This window comes from Mytilus edulis, chromosome 2, assembly GCF_963676685.1.
Source record: "Mytilus edulis chromosome 2, xbMytEdul2.2, whole genome shotgun sequence".
In the NCBI taxonomy this organism is placed as follows: Eukaryota; Metazoa; Mollusca; class Bivalvia; order Mytilida; family Mytilidae; genus Mytilus; species Mytilus edulis.
Window position 1 is genome coordinate 18,271,520 of NC_092345.1, and position 25,705 is coordinate 18,297,224.

The 25,705-nt window shown below is 32.1% G+C and overlaps 1 protein-coding gene across 1 annotated transcript; it reads left to right on the forward strand.

Moving 5' to 3' along the window:
• On the forward strand, positions 1 to 19,909 carry LOC139511624 (protein CutA homolog). The gene is made up of 7 exons (XM_071298546.1): positions 1 to 112; positions 3,757 to 3,899; positions 6,118 to 6,177; positions 7,088 to 7,133; positions 9,667 to 9,716; positions 11,301 to 11,343; positions 18,614 to 19,909. Exons 2-7 carry the CDS (start codon positions 3,778 to 3,780, stop codon positions 18,695 to 18,697), a joined length of 405 nt encoding a protein of 134 aa, XP_071154647.1. The 5' UTR covers positions 1 to 112; positions 3,757 to 3,777; the 3' UTR covers positions 18,698 to 19,909.
• The last annotated feature ends 5,796 nt before the right edge of the window (positions 19,910 to 25,705 follow it).

Below are 25,705 nucleotides of genomic sequence, written 5' to 3' on the forward strand. Positions count from 1 at the left end.
ATCACACGTGTGTATCTATTTTTAACCTCACTGGGAATTCAGTACTTTCGTTTTGAAAGACAAAATTGCAGAGATAACCAGACGTCATATTTGGGGATTCATCCTCATAGGAGTAACAACATATGCACTTATATATATATATATTTTTTTTTATCTCAGAATACAAAACGCCAAAAACCTATTTCATAAGATAATCTTTTGTTGAAGATCATCGTATAATTTACCAAGAACCATCGGCTTAGACTTTTGTCCAATACTCACTGTCATGACTGTCAAGACTGCTTGGATGCTATATAAATGTTTTTGCTAGTCAATGAGTGATTCATAAAAAGTAAATGATAATCTAATACATACATGATGTCAAGTCTCAACTAAAAATTTCAGTTGGTGCAAAAAAAAAGAAGAGTGGTAAACAAATGGTAAAGCGTTATTTTCGTAAAATGTTTTCCAGAGGCGGATTTATGCCCCTCTCCCTTTTTGGGAAAAAAATTGGTTGCTTATATAGGGAATCACTGAAGCGTGACTGGAGTGGGCCCCCTCTTAGGTCAGTCAGTCGGCCCCCACTTATGAAAATTTCTGGATCCTCCACTGTTTTCTTCCTTTTTTATTTCAGGTGTGTAACTGGAGAGCATGATTCTACTTGCAAAATCTCATGTCTCCATCGGGACTTGAACACGGGACCTCTGTGTTACAAGGCAGCACGTTAACCGACTGAGCTAAAAAATTACTTCCTTAATTAGCTGAACCGCTTACGGCTGACAAAGTATCTACCACTTGTTCTAAGGGAAGCAATCCCATCACACTTCCCCACCTCAAGAGTCATCGTACCATTATGACTCTCACACAAACATACTCTAGCTAGAATTCCTCTCTAATCACCATGTTTTTTTTAGTTGGGCGCCAATGTAACCGGAAAGCATGATTCTACTTTCAAAATCACATGTCTCCACTGGGACTCGAACCCGGGACCTCTACATTACAAGGCATTGGTTAACAGACTGAGCTAAAAAAGTACTTCCTTAGCTCAACCGCTTACGTCTAACTATTTGCTAACTATAAGTATCTACCACATGTTCTAAGGGAAGCGGTATTGGATTATTTTATGCATTTTTAAACCAGTTGAGCATTTTGCAGGATTGTGTAAACTTTCCTGAAAATAACCCACCTTACTTGCTAATTATTTTGCATGGAAGTTTGATTTATCGAAAGGGACTCATAGTTTTCCTATTTATTGCTTCTTATCATGCTTATTGTCTCATTGTTAAACAACAGCTTGGGTAAGGGGTTCGTTGTTTCTTATGAAGTTTTTGAAGAATAAAACATCAATAACTACCTGTTTACTGTTGAGTTAAAACAACAAACATATTAACTATGTACTTGATTAAAGTTATGAATTAATTGAAAAGAGAACTTATCAAAACATCAGTCATAGAATGTTGGGAAAACTTTAAATAATCTAACTGCTAGATGTTTTTAACGATGTAATGCATGATAAAATGCAACCCCCAAAATAGATCATGAATTTATACATTTTTAGAATTATTTATATATACTATATCAAATATTATTGGGTGCCAAATTGACTTTAAATAGGTGCCAATTTGACTAGATGCCAATTTAACCAGGTGCCGATTTGACTTGTACCCGCAATCCCTTCACACATGTTTTCTTGTTTTGACGTCTTATTTCTCGTTTTCTCATTATTGGTTCGACTAATGGGTGCTTCATGTTTCCCCTTATTTATTTACCTTGTTTTGTGTTGGTACTCTTTATATCTCTTGCTTGTCCCACAATTGATTAAAAAGTAAACCAGGACTACATCTGTCAGTCAGGAGATTGTTTTAAATTTGGTGTTCCCAGGATATTAATTTGGTGTTCCCAGGATATTAATGGCTATCAAATTATTACTATGAATACTATGCATATTTACTTTTTTCAAATCAGATGCAACTAGCATAGTATAAGAGTTGGCTGAAGGGTCTTCATGTTCATTAGTAATAACTGCATGATCCCAAAGAAAGTCTGAGTAATAACTTTTAGTGCTTTTTCCTAAATATTTACAATTTAATTTCTCCTGCTTTGTATTTTTCTTCCGTGCAACAATTTTGCAATTTTTAATAACGTGTTTCTGTGTTCATAGCCCCCTTTACCATCCTCTAAAAACTGGAGATTTTTTATGCCCCATTAATGGGCATTATGTTTTCTGGGCTGTGCGTCTATTTGTTCGTTTGTCGGTTTGTCCGTTCGTTCATCCTTTCGTCTGTTCTTCTGTCTGTCCCGCTTCAGGTTAATGTTTTTGGTCCAGGTAAAGGTTTTTGGTTGAGGTTGTTTTTGATGAAGTTGAAGTCCAATCAACTTGAAACTTAGTAAACATGGTCTCTATGATATGATCTTTCTAATTTTAATGCCAAATTGGAGATTTTTCCCCATTTTCACGGTCCACTGAACATAGAAAATGGTAGTGCGGATGGGGCATCTGTGTACTGGGGACACATTCTCATTTATCAAATTTTTCAGTGTTCATTTTGATGATGAAGCTATAGGATTCCTCTTTTTAAGATAACATTGTTACTATGTGAAATTTTTGAATGACAGCTATACTAATGATCACTATTTGTTTGTGACTTTTTCCTGTACTCATCTTTATCCCCTAGATGAGTGTTTTTATTCTTCAGTTCCTACATCTGATAATGTGTTTCATGTGTTTTTAAATGTTAATTCATTTATTGAACTAATGTTGATTGAGCCAAATTTAACATAAACACTCGCACACACATTGGTTACTGTTTAGACATATCTTATTAATTAATGTCAATTTTAGCATTGAAAAGATGTATAGATCTTTCAAATATTAATTAGAATGAGGTAAAAATCCTTAATTAATTGTATGTTCGACTCCCAAGATGGCAAGTGAAGCCATATAATTATACAAGTTCTTTGATTTACAGGTTAACTTTAACTTTGGGGTTTGTGTTGTTTATTCTTTAGTTTTCTATGTTGTGTCATGTGTACTATTGTTTTTCTGTTTGTCTTTTTCATTTTTAGCCATGGCATTGTCAGTTTGTTTTAGATTTATGAGTTTGACTGTCCCTTTTGTATCTTTCGTCCCTCTTTTTTTAACTCCCATCAGACACCAATATGACTATACCGTATTTAATCATGTTAATGTTGACATCAATCAGGGGCGGATCCAGCCATTTTAAAAAGGGGGGGTTCCTAACCCAGGACAAAGGGGGGGTTCCAATTACATGTCCCCATTCAAATGCATTGATCGTCCAAAAAAAGGGGGGGTTCCAACCCCCGGAACCCCCCTCTGGATCCGCGCCTGTCAATGGTGATAAAATAGAAGAGACTGAAATTTTTTTTATGGGAAATTTTGAAAAAAAAAATGAAAGATTTGAATTATTAACAGGCATTGATAGGAGGGATGGAAGGAATATATATGGGTGATTTTGTCTACACTGGAAGAATAGTATGTCTGTAACACATCAAGGACTATATATATATATCTTTCACCACAGATATGAGATGAGATTTTTTTATTACTGAATAAACTCACTCTGTATACATATATTAAGAAAAGATAGCATTGAAGCTCTTAACTGCTTAAAAACCAATAAAAATGACAAAAACATGAGTAACCTATCTACAGGAAATAAGAGTTATTAATAGCTAGTTCAAATCCAATTTCATAAATGTATATGTTGGGGATGTTAGACCAGTTTTAACTTTTAAAATACCTGTTGAATATTTCAGGTAATTTGTGGTCACTACTTGATGCCAGTTTTGTTGACTGTAGTGAGAAACTTTTGCCGAGCCATGAGTACATACACACCTGGAACTCATTCTATGGCATTTGTCACAGTACCTGATCTTGAAGTTGCCAAGAAACTCTCTCAGTATGTATTCTTATGTTTAAAGGGATTTAATAAAAACCTTGGCAACTTTTAGTTACAGAAATTTTAGATTGTAGGCTACTGCCAAGGTTTCCCTGAACTATTAGGTGTAAAAATTGCATCTTGTCGAAATTATTGTTTTTAAAAAACAACTCTGAAGAATGCTGACTTTGAAGCCTATATTAAAAGTACTTTAATAAAGAGATTTGGTTTACCTGGCATAAATGCATTCTTGACAAGATCCATTAGCAAACCATATTGTGACAACTTCACTTTATATCATGATTATTGCACAGGGAAGATATAAGAGAGTCTGTGGTAAAAAAAAATTATGTACTCCTTTTAAACTGAGTTTTAATGTGTGTTTATTTATTCTACATTGGCTACATGTATAGGGGGAGGGTTGAGATCTCACATAACACGTTTTACCCTGCCACATTTTTGCGCATGTCCTAAGTCATGAGCCTCTTGCCTTTGTTAGTCTTGTATGTTTTATAGTTTTAGTTCATTTATATGTCTTGGAGTTTAGTATTACCTCCATTTTCATTGAACCAATGCACATTTTTATGTAGGGGCCTGCTGAGGCCCACTTCTGGGTGCGGGATTTTATCACTGCATTGAAGACCCGTTGGTGGCCTTTGGCTGTTATCTGCTCTTTGGTCGGATTGTTGTCTCTTTGACATATTCCCCATTTCCATTCTCAATTTTACATGTATTTTTCTTATTCATAGGTGAAAATATCAACTAAAAAGATTACTACTCAGTACTGTATTCAGTAAACATTCTATGAGCAGTACCTCTTCAATACGTGCCATTTGATATGAATTTTCACTTGTTATACATGATGTGTTATAGGGATTTCATTAAGTTATTTTAGACTCAATTTTGAAATCCCCAATGTTAGATATCCCCAATGTTAGATAAAGGAGATGGGGTATGACTACCCTGAGACAGCTATCAACCAAAGTTCAAATGAAGTGGATGTAAGACAACTACTGTACATGCAACTGTAAGGCTTCAACAATGAGAAAAACCCATACCATATAGTTGGCAAAAAAGGCCTTACATGAAAATTGCTTGTTTTTGTCAAATACATTTAAATAATACCATTCTATATTTTCTAACTAAGTGCTGTGTCTTTAAAAATAAAAAAAAAACTCAACATATTTTGAGTTGTACAACTTTGTACAAAATTTGATTTTTAATCAGGTTTTAAAATTCATAGAAAGATTGTATGTATGTTGAAATTGTGTACCTGTTATTTTGGAATTGTTTAAGGAATTTTCCCATTTTTTTGAAGGATAAGAACAGTCTTTTCAAAGGAAAATTAAGAAATAAATAATGCAAACTGGCCATTTGAGATTGTTTTTATCTATAATTTTGAAATGATGTTTTTCTGAGTTTTCTTAAGGGTCTTATCCCCACTACAATAATTAAGAATTTGATTTAATGTCACATGGATTTTTATGACACTAATGTCCTACATTCATGACATTTTTTGTTTTTAGTGGTAAAATAAGCATGTTGCCAGCAGCTTGAATCTATCATTACAGCTTTTCACTTTTTCTAATTGCCAATTAACACCAAACTTAGGCTAGCCTTAGCAATTCCTAGAGTGTTTGTTGAAAAACTATCTTATTTATTCCTGTCTATGTGAGACCCTGTTGACTAGTTATGGTCTTTTATCACCCCATTAGAAGTATTTGTCTTATTTATTGAATGATCAACATATAACATGATCATCATGACCTTCATAAAAAATAGACATGAAGAAAAAATCATTTGATAGAGTCGAAAATAGAAATTCATTAAAAAAAATGATGACACCCTTTTGGTGATAAATTAATCAGACTTAGTCTTTTGATCAATGACAAATAATTGAAAGCCCTTTTGCAGTTTGAAATCTCTTTAAACCATAAGAGGCTACATAAAAAATCAAAATCAAGAAAAAACATCCATCCAAGAGAAGGAATTATTTAAGTGGGGAAAAACCTTCTGTTTTTATCACTGAACTAGACGTACACATTTTTGTTTAGGGGCCAGCTGAAGTACACCTCTGAGTGCACGATTTTCTCGCTTTATTAAAGACCCATTGGCCTTCATTTTCTTCTATTTGGTCAGGTTGTTGTCTCATTGACAAATTGCCCATTCCCATTTTTAATTGTATGCTTATAATTAGAATCTTTTACAAATAATTTTAAGTATAGTTATTTTTTTGCAGTGGTATAGTGAAGAATAAGTTAGCAGCATGTGTCAATATTATACCAGGTATTACATCTGTGTAAGTGTACCATTTTGAAAATGCTGTATTAAACTCAGTCAGGTATTTCATCTCCGTAAGTAAAGATAGCACTATATATAAGTTTTCAGTTTCATAAAGATACTCTTACAATGAAACAAGGATTTGTATAGTGACAAATCCTTGCCAATTTGCAGCAAATGCAATGAAATTCTCTATAATTAAAATTGTAATACACACATGACATATAGAATCATAACACCATGGACATGACCATTTCTTTGCATTCGCAGGTTATTAACGAATGGGTCAGATAAGTTGAACGTTCGTCTGTAACTCCCAGTTGTCATATCCTACGTGTTATAGACATTGAAAGTGTGGATTCTCCAAAGGTTCTAAACACCTTAATCAAATAATAGGAATAACTATTAGAGAACTGAACCTTGTGTGTTGAATAACATGTTGAAAACTTAAACTTTCCTTTTTTCTTCTCGTGCACCTGCATGTACTTTAAATTACACTTGAATTCTATTTTAATCCCCACTGGAAGGCCTCTGATAGACTGAGTGAGCATAAAATTACTGTTCTTATAACTGATGACAAACAAGTTAAAGGTAAATTATTCAGTATTATTACCAACATAAGTATTAAGGCTGTCTACACTGTTATGAAAAGGATTCTATATGTATGAAATAGTTGAAATTAATTATTTATTATACAAAATCAGTCAAAGTTTTCAAAAATGACAGAGTAATTAATTAAATCTTAATTAAGAATTCCAAGTTTTATATCAATAAGTAAAACAGTCATAAAAGCATATGTTTTTGTATGTTGATGTTGATTACTTGTAATTTTTAAATGAAGACTAGTAGCAATGATTTTGATGTTATTCTTTATACAATATATAAAAAAAATATATTTACATATATTTATTAAAAAAATGTAATTTCAGTTATGAATGGGAAGAAAAAATCAATGAAGACGGGGAACTGTTATTGGTAAGTAAATTGATTTAAGGATGATAAACACCAGGGACATATATTTAAATGTAAACATCCTTGTTTATATACACATCTGGGGACAGAATTTTATCAGCATGAAAGGGATTACAGTGGAGAACATTCATTTGTAAATACCTTTTGATAAATTGATATCTGAAGAAATAAAGGACATGTATTTTAGTATATTATTATATAAATCCTTGTTAATTCACAGCTAGGGATAGAATTTTACCAGCATCAAAAGGATTACAGTAGAGAACATTGAAAAGGTCATTCATTTTAAACTATTTATGGCGGGATATGTTAGTTATGAGTACTTTTAACTACAGCAGATGAAATAGAGATTGCTCAGACAGAATTCTGTTTTTATTCAAATTAAACTAACCTAAATGAAACTATTTTACGAAAAAAAATGTTAAGCAGAGGGGGCATTAGGTTTTACCCTTGTCTGTCTGTAGGTCTATATGCCCCAAAATTGGCTTCCGTTCTCTAAAAAAATTTAGTTTGTATTAACCAAATGTTATGAAACTTATGCACAAACATAATTACCACAAAACGCAGTTCAAATTTGAATTTTGGTGGCATCACTTTAATTGTTCTAGAGTAATGCTCCTTTATAAATGGAAAAATAAAAAAAATATTTAGTTTCTATTGTCTGACTTAACTTTGCATCAACTAAATGTTATGAAACTTATACACAATGATAATTACCACAAAACACAGTTCAAGTTTGAATTTTGGTGGCTTCACTTTAATTGTTCTAGAGTTATGCCCCTTTATAAATGGACTAGTTACAAAACATTTGTTTCCTTTCAGTTACTTAAGTTTGCCTCAACCAAATGTTACGAAACTTATACATAATGCTGATTACCACAAAACACAGCTCAAGATTGAATTTTGGTGGCGTCATTTTAACCATTATCAAGTAATGATTGTACCACAATTTTGACATTTTTACCTGTAATGTCTGTTTGCTGACACATCATTATCAATATAATTGAATTGTATGCGACTGTCTAACATTTGGCCTCAGGTTTAGCTAGCTATAAAACCGGGTTTAATCCGCCATTTTCTACATAAGAAAATACCGGAACCAAGTCAGGGATATGACAGTTGTTATCTTTTAGTTGGATGTGTTTAAGGTTTTGATTTTGCCATTTGATTATGGACTTTCTGTTTTGAATTTTTCTCACTGTTCATTCAGTATTTTTGTGATTTTTACTTTTTCACCCAGAGATTAAATCCCACCCAATTTCTATTCAACAGAAATGTTCTTGTATTGTATCAATGTTAAGTTAAAAAATGTGTGGTGTGCAATACAAACTCCTTGGAGCCTTTACTTGTGTCTGATCAATTTGTCCTTTTAAAAAATAAAAACATGTCAGGATATATAGCCATTAACTCTCAGTGTTCTGGGATTTTTTTGGCACCTTGACTTACCACGGGTAAGATCAATAAAAAAATTACTTACCCACATCTAAAAGTAAAATCCGCCAACCAATGCGGACGGCGCAAAGCGCCGTCGGCTGCGGCGAGCTTTAGCTCGCCGCCCTTATGGCCGGGGGTCTGGGGGCCACTCAAAAAACTTTTATGACATGCTTTAAATTATATGTTGTGAAATTTGTCTGAACAAAGCTGGATTCGGATACGATTGAATTTTGTACAAAATTTAAAAAAAAACGATTTCTTACTAAATTTGACAAATATGTTATAGTTATTACTATGTCATTTATTAAGAGCTATAATAAATGCAACTGTAAGTTTATTTTCCTCCGATGACAAGAAAAAAAATCGTTTATGTCCCGATTTAAGCACCAGTTATCAATCCGGATTTTCCGATTTTACCGACACCGTGACCGACTTTTAGAATGATAGGAGAAGAATGTGGTCTCTTTTGCGCTTGATTACACCTAGTAAACGAGTGCTTGAATAAAAGCGCCGATAGACATCGACAAAATCTTCGATCTTTTATCAAAGTTTTTTCTCGTGATTTAATAAAAATAAAAAGCAGATATGGGAAAATTGAAGAGGACCGGGAAATTTCAAGAGTTTTTCGGCTTCCCCGAACTTGAAAATTGACTTACCACCGGGTGAAAAAGGATAAAAAATGACTTACCCGTTGTCCTAATCCACTTACCCCGGGTAACGGGTAATGGGAATCCTAGAACACTGAACTCTGTGTTGTCATATTTAACACATTTTTTACCACTATAATTTATGAATTTGATGGCAGTCACTAATTACTCTTAGAATTACTGCATGCATTTATACTAAATAAATTCTGTCCCTGTAGAGGTGTATCTTTCTATAAAATGTGTATTGCAATATTATGTTAGGACTCTTTTATAATTTATTTGAGGTATATTGCTTTTTGATTGGTTTGATTGTTTTTGACAAGTTTTTTTTTTTAAAATTTAGAAATATTTCTTTTTTTCAAATTATGGAAAACCTCACGTATTCAAAGAACACATATTTTATTTGCACTTGTAAAGAAAACTGAGTTATTATTTAGGCACTTTTGATCTTTTAGATGATAAAAACAGCAACAGACAAAGTTGATGATCTATCCAAGTTTGTAAGGTATGGTGTATAATAAATTTGTATACTGTGGATTCATTTATTTTCAAGGGTAACAATTTTCATGGATGGAGAGAAACTTGCATTTACGTGGAATTTTGATTTCGTTGTTTTGCAATAGTCTGTATATATTCCTGTAGGATAGCAGTAATTTGTTGAATGTTTTAATGAAACCATCGCATTATGAACTTTTTACCTCATCTTGTCTGAAGATTGTTTTAGGAGAGGGACGAAAGATACCAAAGGGACAGTCAAACTCATAAATCTAAAACAAACTGACAAGGCCATGGCTAAAAATGAAAAAGACAAACAAACAACAGCACACATGAAACAACATAGAAAACTAAAGAATAAACAACACAAACCCCACCAAAAAACTAGGGGTGATCTCAGGTGCTCCGGAAGGGTAAGCAGATCCTGCTCCACATGTGGCACCTGTCGTGTTTCTTATGATATAACAAATCCGGTAAATAGTCTAATTCGGTAGGTCACATTCATGAAAGGGAAGGGGATTGTAGTTACGATGTAAGGAACATATCCATATTATTTGTGAAACGGGATGATTTCAATTTCACCATTTGGAACTCTTAGTTTAATAGCTTACTTGTGAGCAGCAACCCTCTATCAAGAAAATCATGATAGGAATTACAAGCATGGGAATATCGTATCAATTGGGAAATATATACCCTGTATGCAGGTGCTGCTGGAATGTTGCTACTTAGAAATGGAAAATTCACAATTGGAAAGCTGAAATCATCTCTTTTGTCGTAAAGTTTTGTTTTCAACCGACCCTTATTGGCAATTTCTAGATGTTAGTTAAGATATGAGGCCGACTTAACTGTATCTGTAGTATCCTTTATCTCTAGCTCGATTGGATAGATGTGTTCCACATAGTCACTAAATTTTGAATTACTTAGTGAAAGAACATCATCTATATAGTGGAAAGTAGAGTTAAAGGATATTGCTAACTTTCTTCCTAAGAAGTTCCTGCATGAAGTCAGCCTCATAATAATACAGAAATAAGTTGGCAAGTAGAGGGGCACAGTTTGTTCCCATTGGAATGCAGAGTCTGTTGAAAAACACGTCCTACGAATGTTTTAGCTTTTGGTATCACTTTAGGTGTTTGTTAATGATTGCATGAAATTAGATAACTTCACTTGTTGAACATGTTTTTTGAGATTTCAACCGTCCCTATACCACTAGCAATTGTAGTATGAACAAACACACAGTATACACATAGTAAAACTCAGTTTAAAAGAAGTCAAAGTCCTATGTCAGAAAAGATAACAAAATAAACTAAGCAAAATGACAAGGATACACAAATTAACAAAGGATTACTAGCAGTTACTGACATGCCAGCTCCAGACCTCATTAAAACTGATTGAAAAATTAGGTCTTCATCAAATAAAAATCAAGAACAATCTCTCCTACCATCATACCATCATAAAATATATGAGAAGAAAATAACTTGCTGATGTTGATAACTGTAGTTAGAAAGTGATATTTTCCTTCAGATTTACAATTTGATAAATATATTAAAAATACAAATAATTTTCTGCTTTTCTGATTTTATTTATCTTTCTGTAGAGAAAACCATCCGTATGATTGTGCAGAGGTCATAAGTTCAAAGGTAAATATTCTTTATGTATTGTCTTTATATAATGAGACATCAAGTTGCAAACAGTCTGGAAATATTTTATCTAAATGTATCAGGTAAATTCTGTATTTAATATTAATGTTGGTTGATTGTTGGTTGCTTAACTTCTAGCAGGACAAAGTCAAAATAAATGGTTCCTTGCATATAAAGCAATATTTATCAACCATGCTGATAATTTGATTGGATAAATTGATTTCAAATGATGTGTCGCAATGTATAGAACATTCCTGCAAAACATCTTTAGAAAATCTCAAGTATTAAAAAAGTTATGTTAAAAAAAGATGCCAAAATTGTCAGGAGTGCAACACTTTTTTGTGACATTTTGAAAAAAAACTTTTCAAGACACACCAAATTGTTTTCTTGAGTTCTATGTCTTAAATTCTTATTTGTTTTACAACTGTTATATCTTGGCGTTAATTTCAACTTAGAATGAATCTTTTCCATTGAACTGTTTTGATACAGATGTGTTTTGAAAAAAAGTGGTGCCATGTCAGGAGTGCAACACAAAAATTAGTATTACTGAGGAATAGAATGATTTTTGCTGAAATGACTCGCAGCACCTGAACATAAACAAAAGTCAATCCCGTAAAACAAATATGTCCTCTCTAGAATAAATAGTTCATTAACCTGATTAGTGATATAAATAATGTGTGAGAGTCTGGTAAATAACGCCTCCCTATGAGTGTCAGGAGTGCAACTTTGAAGTTTAAAAGACTCACACTGTAAAAATACGAAACCCAATATATGGTTCTGTTTTATTTTTCAAAAGATACTATACTAGATTCAAGATTGCACCCATAGAGTAGTCTGATAGACAAGGAATTTTCCTTTTAGAACCATTTCTTTGATGTCAGGAGTGCAACAGTTTTAAAAAGACATTTTCTTGGACTTACATTTTAAGATAATCTCAGCTTCTAGAGATTTGTTTGCATCTTAACATGTTTTCTAACTATTTAGGTTACATGTATGAGTTATAATAAATTTGTAAAGGTAAGTTTTAAAAAAGGACTTTGATGCAAGAATTATTTTTTGTCACAAGCAAACATATTTTAATGATAAAATTTCATTTTATTTTCAAATTATTGAAGCTAATTGTCTTAAACTTTGTCATTTGATTAGGAAATAACCATATTTCAATTTAAAAGTTTTAAAATTTTTACATGTATTACTTATTAAATTATTATAATTGTTATAACAAACAATTAATTGTGTTGCACTCCTGACATGAATTTACCATAACAAGCAATATTGCACATTTTGAGTTCGATTTTAAGACCCAACCTTTCAATGAATGAAAGATGGAAAAGATGGTTATAAAACCAAACTTTAGGGTAAAATCAGACAGACTAAGTGCATACAAAGTCAACAACAATTTCAACTTTGAGGAATAGAAATTGAGAAAAACACTTACATAAGATTAAAATCTTAAGGACAATCTAGACAAATATAAACAAAGAAAGAACAAAGAAAACATAACAATGTAACACTTAATTCAAAAGACTTTGACCAGAATTAAAACACATATGAGAAAAAGAAAACAAAACAGAGCAGGTGGCAACAGAAGAGAAGAAGACAATTGACACAAGCTTAAAAAAAGTTGCAAATCAACAGAAAATTGTCCAGTCATGTAGCAAAAGTACAGATGCACTCACAATATCTAGAGAAATCAGAAGGAGAAGTCAAAGAAAAAGACATTCTCTGCCGGACTATCCCAAATCTTGTGTTAAAACAATTGAGCACATCATATCCACAGCTACAGCAAGGTGGTTGTCAAAGTTAATAAGAACTGATGGCAGCTGTGTGCAAGAAATAGCGAGTCTTAAACATGTTGAAGTATTAACAAATTTGAGGAACCCCTTAAAGATCTGAAAACTGTTGAAAAGAAAATGACATTTTCAAAGAGTTCCTTAGTTATAAGCCTAGGTTTTTTAGGTAGCCTATATACTTTTTTGAAAATGTCAGTTTCTTTTCAACAGTTTCCAGAACTATTACGGGTTTCTCTACTTTGTTTACATTTTAGCACCCATCAATTTATAGCACACTTCTATCAGTATTGATTAGTTCTTACAACTACCTTGGTGTAGCTGTGAATATGATATATTCCATTGTTTTAGGGAAAGATTGGGTTGGTCAGGAAGAATTTTCCCTATACTTCGTCTTCTCTTTCTGATTTCTCTAGATGGTGTATCTGTGCCTGTACTTTTACTTCTCGACTGGACATTTTCCTATGGGTTTGCATTTTTTTTGGCTTGTGTAAAAAAAATCTTCTCTTCTTTTGCCAATCTCTCTGGTTTTTTTTTCCATTTTTCGATCTGTGTTTTTGTTTTCAGGTTAAAGTCTTAGTTATTAAGTTTTACATTTTTATGCCCCACCTACGATAGTAAAGGGGCATTATGTTTTCTGGTCTGTGCCTCCGTTCGTTCGTTCGTCCTGCTTCAGGTTAAAGTTTTTGGTCGAGGTAGTTTTTGATGAAGTTGAAGTACAATCAATTTGAAACTTAGTACACATGTTCCCTATGATATGATCTTTCTAATTTTAATGTCAAATTAAAGTATTGACCCCAATTTCATGGTCCACTGAACAAAGAAAAAGATAGTGTGAAGCTCAGGTTAAAGTTTTTGGTCAAGGTAGTTTTTGATGAAGTTGAAGTCCAATCAACTTGAAACTTAGTACACATGTTAACTATGATATGATCTTTCTAATTTTAATGCCAAATTAAAGTATTGATCCCAATTTCACGGTCCAGTGCACATGTAAAATGATAGTGCGAGTGGGCCATCCGTGTACTATGGACACATTCTTGTTTTTTCTTTCTTTGGTTATATTTGTCTAGTGTGTCCTTGAGGTGGATCTTCTTTCAGAGTTTTTCTCAATTTTCTGCTCACCAAAGTTATAGTTGATGTTGACTTTGATGGTGTGTTTTGATCCCTTAGTCTGTCTGATTTTATTATCAAGTAAGTTTAGTTCCATCAACTATCTATCCAATCTTTCATTGATCTTAAAGTTGGATCTGCAAGATGAACTCTTAATTTGCAAGACTTTCTGAAATAAAAATATTGAAAATGTGCAAAACTTCTTGTTATGTTAAATTCATGCCAGGAGTTCAACAAAATTAATAGTTTGTTATTACAGTTATAATAATTTAATTAGTATAACATGATACCATTATAAAACTTTAGAAATTGAAATATGGTAATTTCTTATCAATATGCAGTGTATGGCAATAGCTTCCTAAATTTTAAAATTATATAAAAATTCATCATTCAAGAATGTTTGCTTGTAACAAACTATGATTTCTGGATCAAAGTCCTGCTTTAAAATTTACCATTTATAATTTATTATAACTCCTACAAGTAGCCTAAATTGTTAGAAAACATGTTTTTAAAGATGCAAATAAGTCACAAGAGCCGAGATTATATTAAAATGTACATTTTTGTAAGTCCAAGAAAATGTCATTTAAAAACTATTCCACTCCTGACATCAAAAGAAATTATTCTTAAAGAAAAATCCTTGTCTATCAGACTACTCTTTGGGTGCAATTTTGTATCCGGTATAGTATATTTTGAAAAATAAAACAGAACCATATATGTGACTCGCCATGACATTTGCAGGCTTATGGAGGTGAACGTCATTGTTAGAAAAATTATAAACATGATAAATATCGAGATTCAATGAAATACGTATTTGTGAAGAAGAGATAAACACGTTCCTTGGCTTCTTTTTTGAGGACGTCGAACTATACATCATATATAAGTTTTAAAGAAGTTTTACTTTATCGTTTGAAGTGAAAAATATTTGAATCTACATTTTAAATTGATACAAAAAAATCAAATTTCTGCTCTATAGATTTCCTTTCATAAATGAAGTCTGAAATATATCAATAATAAATGCACCGTATCAAATGCATATATATACACCTACTTATAAACTGTTACGCGTCGCATACTATGTATAGAGACATACATAATAAATCTTACAGTGCTTATCCAGTGACCTTTGGGGTATCACAATAGCAATGGCCAAAACAGTTTACCAAATTGCAGTTAGAATTCTTCTCCAACTAACTGATCAACTGGTAAAGTATTTTAGCAGATTGCTCAAGTGAAATGTTGTTAGTATGAAGTGAGTGCTGTGAAATCAAAAGTAATACTTACCATCCAGATCCAGTTAGTTGATATCTTTGTCAATTGTTTCAAACACAAAATTGACTTACTATAGTATGAGTCACTGAATAAGAAGGTCTAATTTTGACATGGAAACTTCTATAATAAATAGATTTTATAAATAAATAGTTCAAATCATTGTTTTGTAGATGTATATTTTATAGCTTTGTCTTCTAAGACAAAGTTATTGTGTAATTATGATTCGTATAATATTTTCTATACAAATTACTGATCTGCTGGCATTAAAGGGAAATAATTTTTATTGAGTTATTGTACACTAAAAAATTAATCAATGATACCTGGCTTCTGATTTTGCCTACAATTTTTTTCAAAATTTTAATCATCTTAAAAATAAATTTCATTGTTTCTTTTCAAAACAGAGGATAAAATTTTAATAATCATAAAAGTAATGTTACAAACAAATTAAATGAGGAAAGTTGATATTTGTCAGACAAAAATTGTGACAACATTTTGCTGATTTTCAGTAATGTAAATTATTTCCCTTTAATGGTAGCAGATAAGTAATTGCTTTAGAAAAAAAAATCCAAATTACAATTATGCACTAACTTGTTGTTGGAAAACGGAGCTATAAATTATAGACTTATAAAACAATGTTTTCAACTATTTATTTATAAAATCTATTTATGATAGAAGTTTCCATGTCAAAATTAGACCTTCTTATTCAGTGACTCATACTATAGTAAGTCATTTTTGTGTTTGAAACAAATGTCAAAGATATCAACTAACTGGATCTGGATGGTAAGTAATACTTTTGATTTTACAGCACTCACTTCATACTAACAACATTTCACTTGAGCAATCTGCTAAAATACTTTACCAGTTGATCAGTTAGTTGGAGAAGAAATCTAACTGCAATTTGGTAAACTGTTTTGGCCATTGCTATTGTGATACCCCAAAGGTCACTGGATAAGCACAGTAATTTAAAAAGGAATTCTTAAAGCTTACTTAGATTTATTTCCCCGAGAGTATCACAAGCCCAGTAGTCAGCACTTTTTGTGCTGACATGAATTGTCATTGATATTGTTATATTTATAAATTTAATGTTTACAAATTTTTGAATTTTTTGAAATACTAAGGCTTTTCTACCTCAGGCATAGATTATCTTAGCTGTATTTGGCAAAACTTTTAGGAATGTTTTGTTCTCAATGCTCGTCAACTTCGTACTTTATTTGGCCTTTTTAACTTTTTTGGATTCGAGAGTCACTGATGAGTCTTTTGTAGACTTTAATGAGTTTATTTGACACATTTTAAACTAACTTCATTTCAACAAGTTTAAATTACATGTTCCAAAATAGAGCTAAGAATTGTTTGCATTGTAGTAAATTTAAGTCTTTGAAATTTTATTCAAATACGCTATTGAACATCACTAACAGCCAATACATACAATAATTTTGTGTTTTATAAATTAGTGCCTTCAATAAATAAAAGTCGTCATAGAACAGTCTCATTTTCATACCGGTATTGGAAATGACTCGTTTCATTGCTATTACAACAAATATGTCATAATAACATGAGAGAGTTTTGTTTCGGAATATTCTAGATAAATATACAAAAAGCAAATTTAAGACAATTTCAGACATGGCACAACTTTTGTTCAAAACACATCTGTATCAAAACGGTTCAACGGACAAGCTTCATTCCTAGCTGCAATCATCACTAAGACATATTAGTTCGGATATACATAAGAATATATGGCACATATCATCATATTACAAGTTGCTGTTTCTTTCAAAAAAACTTCTTTTTTCAAAATGTGTTGCACTCCTGACAATTTTGGCATCTTTTTTTAATGTAATTTTTCTAATACTTGAAATTTTCCAAAGATATTTTGTAGGATTATTCTACACATCAAGCTACAAAATTCAGCCCATTTTAACATTGCAATGACTGTCATTTAAAAAAATTAGTAGCGAAATGTGATGAGACGTGAACTTATGTATTCAATAAGTGATATGTATTATATAGCTCAAAAATATTGTTTAAATTAAATTAAAAATGTCAAATCTGAAAGGCATATATGTATACAAACACTTAATCTAGAAATCATGGTATTTTTGATGATGTATAACTGTTTTGATATGATATATATTGAATGTCAGGAGTGCAACAAGATAGGGGAAATAAAGTACCTGATATAGGTGATTATTTTGAAAACAATAAGAGTTCAGAAAAACTTTGAAGATTGCAGATCTCTTTTTAAGTTGTCAAACAACAATTCTGATTAAAATTTAGTAGAATTTAGTTCATAGTTTGATAACTTAACCTCATTTTTATATTAATGTGTCAGAAAAAACAATTTAAATATGATCTGAAGTGCATAAGATGCATAAGTTAAAAGAGAAATAACAGTCAAATGACAGATTTAGGTCTTCATAAACCAGCAATGATTAAAAATAAAAAAAAATCATCAGTATTTTGTTCAAGTTTCTGTATTTTAGTTTGGTGTATAATATGTCAGGAGTGCAACAAAGGGAAATTGGATGTATTTTCTATTTGATATATCTTTTTTATTAAAAGATTTATCTATCAATTTTTTTCCATATGTGAATTTAAAAAAGGGCAAATTTTGATAAGAGGAAGGTGTTTTATCAACCAATGTATGAATTATTTTTTCATCAAAACTTTTTCAATCAACTTAAAATGAATTGATACAAAAAATAGCCAAAAACATTAAAAAAAAATATAATCAAAGATGAGATTATTAATTTTTACATTAAAAGTAATGTTTGGATCTCTGCAATCAATTGGGGCGAAAAAAAATATGAATATTTGATAGTTTTTGTCTGAAATCATATTCCCAAGAGGTATACTTGATTTAAATTTGTTTTATTGGTTTATGTCAATAAAGTTTCAGAACTTTTTTGTTTCTTTATACTTTTTTTATATCCTTTTGGATTTATTAACTTAAATATATATGTATCAAGATACAACAAAAGAAAATGCTCTAAAACTATGAATTTGGCTATATATATTGAAAATAATTTATAAAATAATATAAAATAATTTAAAGCCATCCAAGGAAAATATATAACAAATTTTTCTTTACCTTTATTTTTTAGATTAGTAATGGTAATCCACCATATCTGAAGTGGATAAGTGATACTGTAGGTGTATCTGACAAGAAACCAAAGCTTGACAGCTAATTCTGACAATTTGAAATTAAGTGGTTTAGACTTAATGTGTTACTTATATACATCATTTTGTCATTTTCTTCTTTTAAAAAAAATTAGTTGTTTGTTTGCCCAAGGGGTGTGCTTCTTCCTATACGAAGGTATACACAGACATGTCTTTAGAATTGAATACTTTTTTATTTGTAAAATATCTCAATTTCACTAATGTAATATAGCAACGGGTTATGATTGTAATCTTTTGAGTAGATGTCTGCATATATGTTACATTGAATCTTTTATTCACTGTATTCTCTTTTTTGAGAAGACTACATTAGTGAACAAATTTCTGGATTTTCCCCCCATAGGATTTCATATCGGATTTAATGAACACAGAAGTGTTAAGAAAAAATACGCTATTCATTTGACGTATGAAAGTTGAGCTCAACTGTAACAAGGGAATATAAGATAAGCTGTTTTTCATGTATATGAAGATTGAAATAATTTAGATGCATTATCAATTTAAGTGTGTTGAGTTGGAGATCAATGACTTTGCTTGACATATTAGTTAAGAAGTTGTCAAAGACATAGCAATTACAGTTGACATTTTTGACAAAAATGGGGATTAGGATACTACAAATTGATTATATTAAGTATCTAATTGTCAAACTCTAAGTATGCAAATGAAATGTTAACATGCCACCTAAGGTATTATCTATAGTTGACAGTTTTAATTATAAAATTTGAATAAACATTAACAAACCTAGAAAGATAGTCTGTAGAGATTAATTTCAATTAATTTTTTAATAGATAGATCCGAGCATCACTGATCAGTACTTTGTAGACAAAATGTCTGTCCGGCTTACAAAAATTATAAGCCTTTAATCTAAATAAGTGTTTTTAAAGAAGAAAATAATGTAGTTTCAGATTGACCTTTGATATAATCGTTTTGTGCAACATTCATTTTTGTAATTATATATTAAAATAGATCTGAAAGTTCTACAGTTAAGCTTAAAAAGCTAATATTTTATGTCTGCTTTTTTTCTGGTGAAATGTATAAAAGCATTTTGTCAATAGATTAACACATAAGCTTGAAAAGCTCCTAAATGTCCAATTAGTTTCTTATTTTCAGAATGTATAAAAAGTATGTTGTCAATAAAACAACACATGCTTGAAAAGCTATTGTCTGTGTTTTTTTTGGTTAAATGTATAAAAGCATTTTGTCAATAAAATATGTCAAGTGAAGTATAACATGCGTTGCATTTTATTTATAGGGATCTCGAATTTATATTTAAGTTTTCAGATCTTAGATTAAAATGCCCAACTGTTGAAGTCTTATTGCAAATGACTTTTCAATGTATTTCAACAATTTTTACTAAATAGGTGTGGCTAGCTTTGATGTGCTACTAACCCTTGGGAAGAAAATATTGAAAACAACACGTTTAATAATTTCTGGAGTCCGAAGCGCTTTTTTGGATTGACCTTCATCAGGAACGCTCAAAGCCAAACATTTGAAATCCGAAGATTGATAAGTTCCGAAAATCGTTGAAGAGCGATATGTCAAAAATACCTAAAATAGATAGCTAAATTCATCTAAAGCCAATTTTGCCTAAGGGAATTGAAACCTTAGAAGAACACGCAATTAGCCCCATGTTTTAGTGAAGTTGACATTCAATCATTATTTTTATGCCCCACCTACGATAGTAGAGGGGCATTATGTTTTCTGGTCTGTGCCTCCGTCCGTCTGTGCGACTGTGCGACCGTGCGTCCGTTCGTCCGTTCAGGTTAAAGTTTTTGGTCAAGGTAGTTTTTGATGAAGCTGAAGTCCAATCAACTTGAAACTTAGTACACTTGTTGCTTATGATATGATCTTTCTAATTTTTAAGCCAAATTAGACTTTTGACCCCAATTTCACGGTCCACTGAACATAGAAAATGAAAGTGGGAGTTTCAGGTTAAAGTTTTTGGTCATGGTAGCTTTTGATGAAGCTGAAGTCCAATCAACTTGAAACTTAGTAGACTTGTTGCTTATGATATGATCTTTCTAATTTTAAAGCCAAATTATACTTTTGACACCAATTTCACGGTCCACTGAACATAGAAAACGAAAGTGGGAGTTTCAGGTTAAAGTTTTTGGTCAAGGTAGTTTTTGATGAAGCTGAAGTCCAATCAACTTGAAACTTAGTAGACTTGTTGCTTATGATATAATCTTTCTAATTTTAAAGCCAAATTAGACTTTTGACCCCAATTTCACGGTCCACTGAACATAGAAAATGAAAGTTGGAGTTTCAGGTTAAAGATTTTGGTCAAGGTAGTTTTTGATGAAGCTGAAGTCCAATCAACTTGAAACTTAGTACACTTGTTGCTTATGATATGATCTTTCTAATTTTAAAGCCAAATTAGACTTTTGACCCCAACTTCACGGTCCACTTAACATAGAAAATGAAAGTGGGAGTTTCAGGTTAAAGTTTTTGGTCATGGTAGCTTTTGATGAAGCTGAAGTCCAATCAACTTGAAACTTAGTAGACTTGTTGCTTATGATATGATCTTTCTAATTTTAAAGCCAAATTAGACTTTTGACACCAATTTCACGGTCCACTGAACATAGAAAACGAAAGTGGGAGTTTCAGGTTAAAGTTTTTGGTCAAGGTAGTTTTTGATGAAGCTGAAGTCCAATCAACTTGAAACTTAGTACACTTGTTGCTTATGATATAATCTTTCTAATTTTAAAGCCAAATTAGACTTTTGACCCCAATTTCACGGTCCACTGAACATAGAAAATGAAAGTTGGAGTTTCAGGTTAAAGATTTTGGTCAAGGTAGTTTTTGATGAAGCTGAAGTCCAATCAACTTGAAACTTAGTACACTTGTTGCTTATGATATGATCTTTCTAATTTTAAAGCCAAATTAGACTTTTGACCCCAACTTCACGGTCCACTTAACATAGAAAATGAAAGTGGGAGTTTCAGGTTAAAGTTTTTGGTCAAGGTAGTTTTTGATGAAGCTGAAGTCCAATCAACTTGAAACTTAGTACACTTGTTGCTTATGATATGATCTTTCTAATTTTAAAGCCAAATTAGACTTTGACCCCAATTTCACGGTTCACTAAACATAGAAAATGAAAGTGGGAGTTTCAGGTTAAAGTTTTTGGTCAAGGTAGTTTTTGATGAAGCTGAAGTCCAATCAACTTGAAACTTAGTACACTTGTTGCTTATGATATGATCTTTCTAATTTTAAAGCCAAATTAGACTTTGACCCCAATTTCACGGTTCACTAAACATAGAAAATGAAAGTGGGAGTTTCAGGTTAAAGTTTTTGGTCAAGGTAGTTTTTGATGAAATTGAAGTCCAATCAACTTGAAACTTATTCTGTTTCAAGAAAAGTGTGTCGGGTCATCTGCAACTTAAAAAAACACAATTATTTTGTATATCACCTACTTTTGAGAGTTAATGAGTTATTGACGATTTTTAACATATTTAAGCATTTTGGTCTTCAAAAAAGAGAGACAGACACTGCGACTTTCAAACATGATAGCAATACAAAACTATCTAATAAATGAGTGTATCTCGGAATTCGTAGATTTTCAGTTAAGATCTCATGTAGAAATCTTCCTTCCCACATTCAAGACACTACAGATTATCTTCGTAAAATGGAATCCATGAACCCTCTTCCTCCGGAAACCCTCCTTGTCACTTTAGATGTCACCTCGTTGTATACCAACATACCTCATGATGACGGCATACAATCTTGTAGGGAAATATGAAACTCGCGCAACACTTTAGAACCATCTACTGAATGTTTAGTCCAGCTGCTTACTCTGGTCCTGAAATGCAACAATTTTACCTTTAGTGGTGATCATTACCTTCAAATAAACGGGACAGCGATGGGGACGAAAAGGGCACCGTCTTACGCCAATATTTTCATGGGCAAATTAGAAAAACAAATTATTTCAGCATCGCTATCAAAACCTTTGTCTTGGTTCTGTTTCATTGATGATGTTGACATGAAATGGATTGAATCCCGACAAAAACTGGATGATTTCATCAGACACACAAACAACGCCCATCAGTCAATTAAATTTACGTATAAAAATTTCCGACTCTAAAATATCTTTCTTAGTCACAAATACATCTATAAAGGACGGTGTCATATCAACAGACCTTTGACCACAGATAAACATCAGTACCTTTCTCCCCAAAGCTATCAACCCAAACACTGTACAAAAAGTATCCCGTACAGTCAAGCTCTCAGAGTAAAGCGGATTTGCTATTCTGAGGAGGCTGTCACGAAACGGTTACAGGAACTTCGCGGATTTTTAACCAAACGAGGCTATAAGAAATTGGACATAGATAAGGGGTTTGTACGCGCTAACAATAACAGCCGCAATGACCTGTTACAGTACAATCGGAAGAGGCGCAGCAAAATAGTCCCGTTTGTTCTAACATACAATACAGCCTTTACTAACCTTTCACGTTTGATCCGTGCCAATTGGCAAATTATTGCCAAACATCCTAAACTTTCCAAGATCTTTCCCAAACCTCCTGTCTTAATGTGGTAACAGACGATGTCTGACTTGTCAACAAATACAAAATACTCAAACATTTACTTGCCACTCGACTGGGTCTGTGTACACTTTATTTTGCAATGTAACTTGCAAAACCCAGAATGTCGTATACCTCCTTCAGTGTCGATGCGGCATGCAGTATGTTGGCGAGACAGAGCAGCCCTTCATCAAACGCACGAATGGTCATCGAAGTGACTACACTTGCAAGCCCGTCCTACCCGTAAGTCGTCATTTGAGATCATTTGGGCACGCACAAGATGATCTCAAAAACCTTACCATCACAATCATAGACCACAACGAGGGTTGGTCGAAGGTCGACAGAGTCGATAGGGAAAGATTTTGGATAAGAAAGTTTCCCCAAAGGTCATAAATGGAAAAAAAAAATGAGTCACTCATTTTCCTGTCATTACTTGTTTCCAGTAACTCCGTCTTCCGTACTGGCTTTACAGTTTGAAGATTTTTGTTTTTAAAATACCAGTTTAAATTACAGGGCTTCATTCATTTGAAATGGATGTATAAGTACGTAGCCATGTTCAATTATTCTACCTTAATATTAAATAAAACTTATTTTTCTAATCATTATTAAACTGCTATTCGTTTGGGAGGCTTAAATATGTAGTTTCTGTTGCAATTGCATTACCGTTGTCAAATTTGAAATATTAATACCAACTTGGATCGGTTAGGACATTTTTAATTTTTTTATTTGGGGATTGCTCTCCATGCAGAAATTGAATTATAACATCTCAACTGTCACAACCTTTGGAAATTTAGAGTTGTGCCAGTTCACGTCGCAAATAACTATTTTTATTTGGCATATCTTTGTGATATTTTCGCCGTGTTTGGAATTATAAAATTATTCCAGCGTCTGTGATGTCCGCTTTAATTGTATGACCTTTCAAGATTTTGATAGTGTCTCAATTTGATAGCCGTCATTACCATGGAAATGGCTCAAATGTTAAATCAATTAAGATTCTTCAAATTTAATGAAACTTTACACACATGTTATCTGGCATCAGGGATACCACAGAACAATGATTTGGGGTCCGTTTTGGTGACTTTTGTGTTAGAATCCTAACACAGGATTACTTGTTTAATGGTGATGTTGTACCCTTTTTGACTTGTTATATTGTAACGTTCCGGGGTTTTCTTGTCAGGATATACACCCGTAGTTACTTTTGTAACTAAAGGCCCTTGGGCTGATATTGGTGTTTCGGGAAGATACGACATATGATACGGATTTTGCCATGTATTATTCTCTATTTAAACTATACATCAAATATAGTGGTTCATGAAACAAAATACGTTAATTATATAAAAAGCAATACGACAAAGTGCATTACTTGCACCAAATTTAATAAAGCAATTGCTCGGTGCAAGAAGATCTACTTGGTGCACGGCATTCAAATACTCTGCATACTTGGTGCAGTAAAATCTACTTGGTGCACTGCATTACTTGGTGCAGGAAAATCTTCTTGGTGCACTGCATTACTTGGTGCAGGAAAATCTACTTGGTGCACTGCATTATCACCACGTGCTCTTACTTGGTGCAGCAAATTCTAGTTTAAGAGAGACTACTAACTGCATGGAAATGTTTGGAGAGAAACTCAACGTATGAACATGCGTTCCTTATTTTATACAACGTGTGACGTAATACACAAGTTATTCATAAACAAGAACACGTAATAACATTAACAGTACCATTTTTTTCTGCACCAGATGCGCATATCGACAAAACATGTCTCTCCAGTGATGCCCGTAGCCAAAATATGTAAAATCCAAAGCTAATATAAAAGATGTAGAGCTATAATCCAAAAGTTTCAAAAAGTATAGCCAAATCCGTGAAAGGAATCAGAGCTTTTCATGAGGGAGATACATTCCTTAATTTATAATAATTTTTAACATTTTGTAATAACAAATTTAATAACACAAAAAATCCTTCGTTAAATTTGGCGCGTTATACTGAAACTTAGTATACACAAATAGAAAAGGAACAATTACACATATAAATAAAGTCGATATATAGATTTAAAGAAGTCAGTATATAATGTTAGGTCCAGGTAAGCTATTTCTTCAGTAAAATACGAATCAGGACACAACAACGGACATCTGCGTGTATCAGCTTTCAAATCACCGGGGCGTAACAATATATTATATTTTGTAGTGTACAAATCATAATACATGATCCATCGCCCTTAAGATTAATCGTTGACTATTTATTCAGCCATATATATAAACAAAATAAAATACAAAATAAAAAAAAAACAAATTAGAAAAAAAATCTTTGTTCAATAAAATCAAAATAGAGACCGTAAAAAATACAACTCAATATATGAAAATTGAAAATTATTCATCAAATATAATTTATAAATACAGACGAACAGTCCTTATAGTAATTATTGATATTAAATGAAAATTTTTATTAATAGAAAACAATAATAGAAAAACGAAAACAATTAAGAGGAAAATCGATATGCCCGTGTCA

Coding starts and splice junctions, on each gene's coding strand:
- LOC139511624 (XM_071298546.1), top strand. CDS start 3,778: ATGCCAGTTTTGTTGACTGTAGTGAGAAACTTTTGCCGAGCCATGAGT. Junction 3,900..6,117: donor GTTGCCAAGAAACTCTCTCA/GTATGTATTCTT, acceptor ATTTTTTTGCAG/TGGTATAGTGAAGAATAAGT. Junction 9,717..11,300: donor GATCTATCCAAGTTTGTAAG/GTATGGTGTATA, acceptor ATCTTTCTGTAG/AGAAAACCATCCGTATGATT.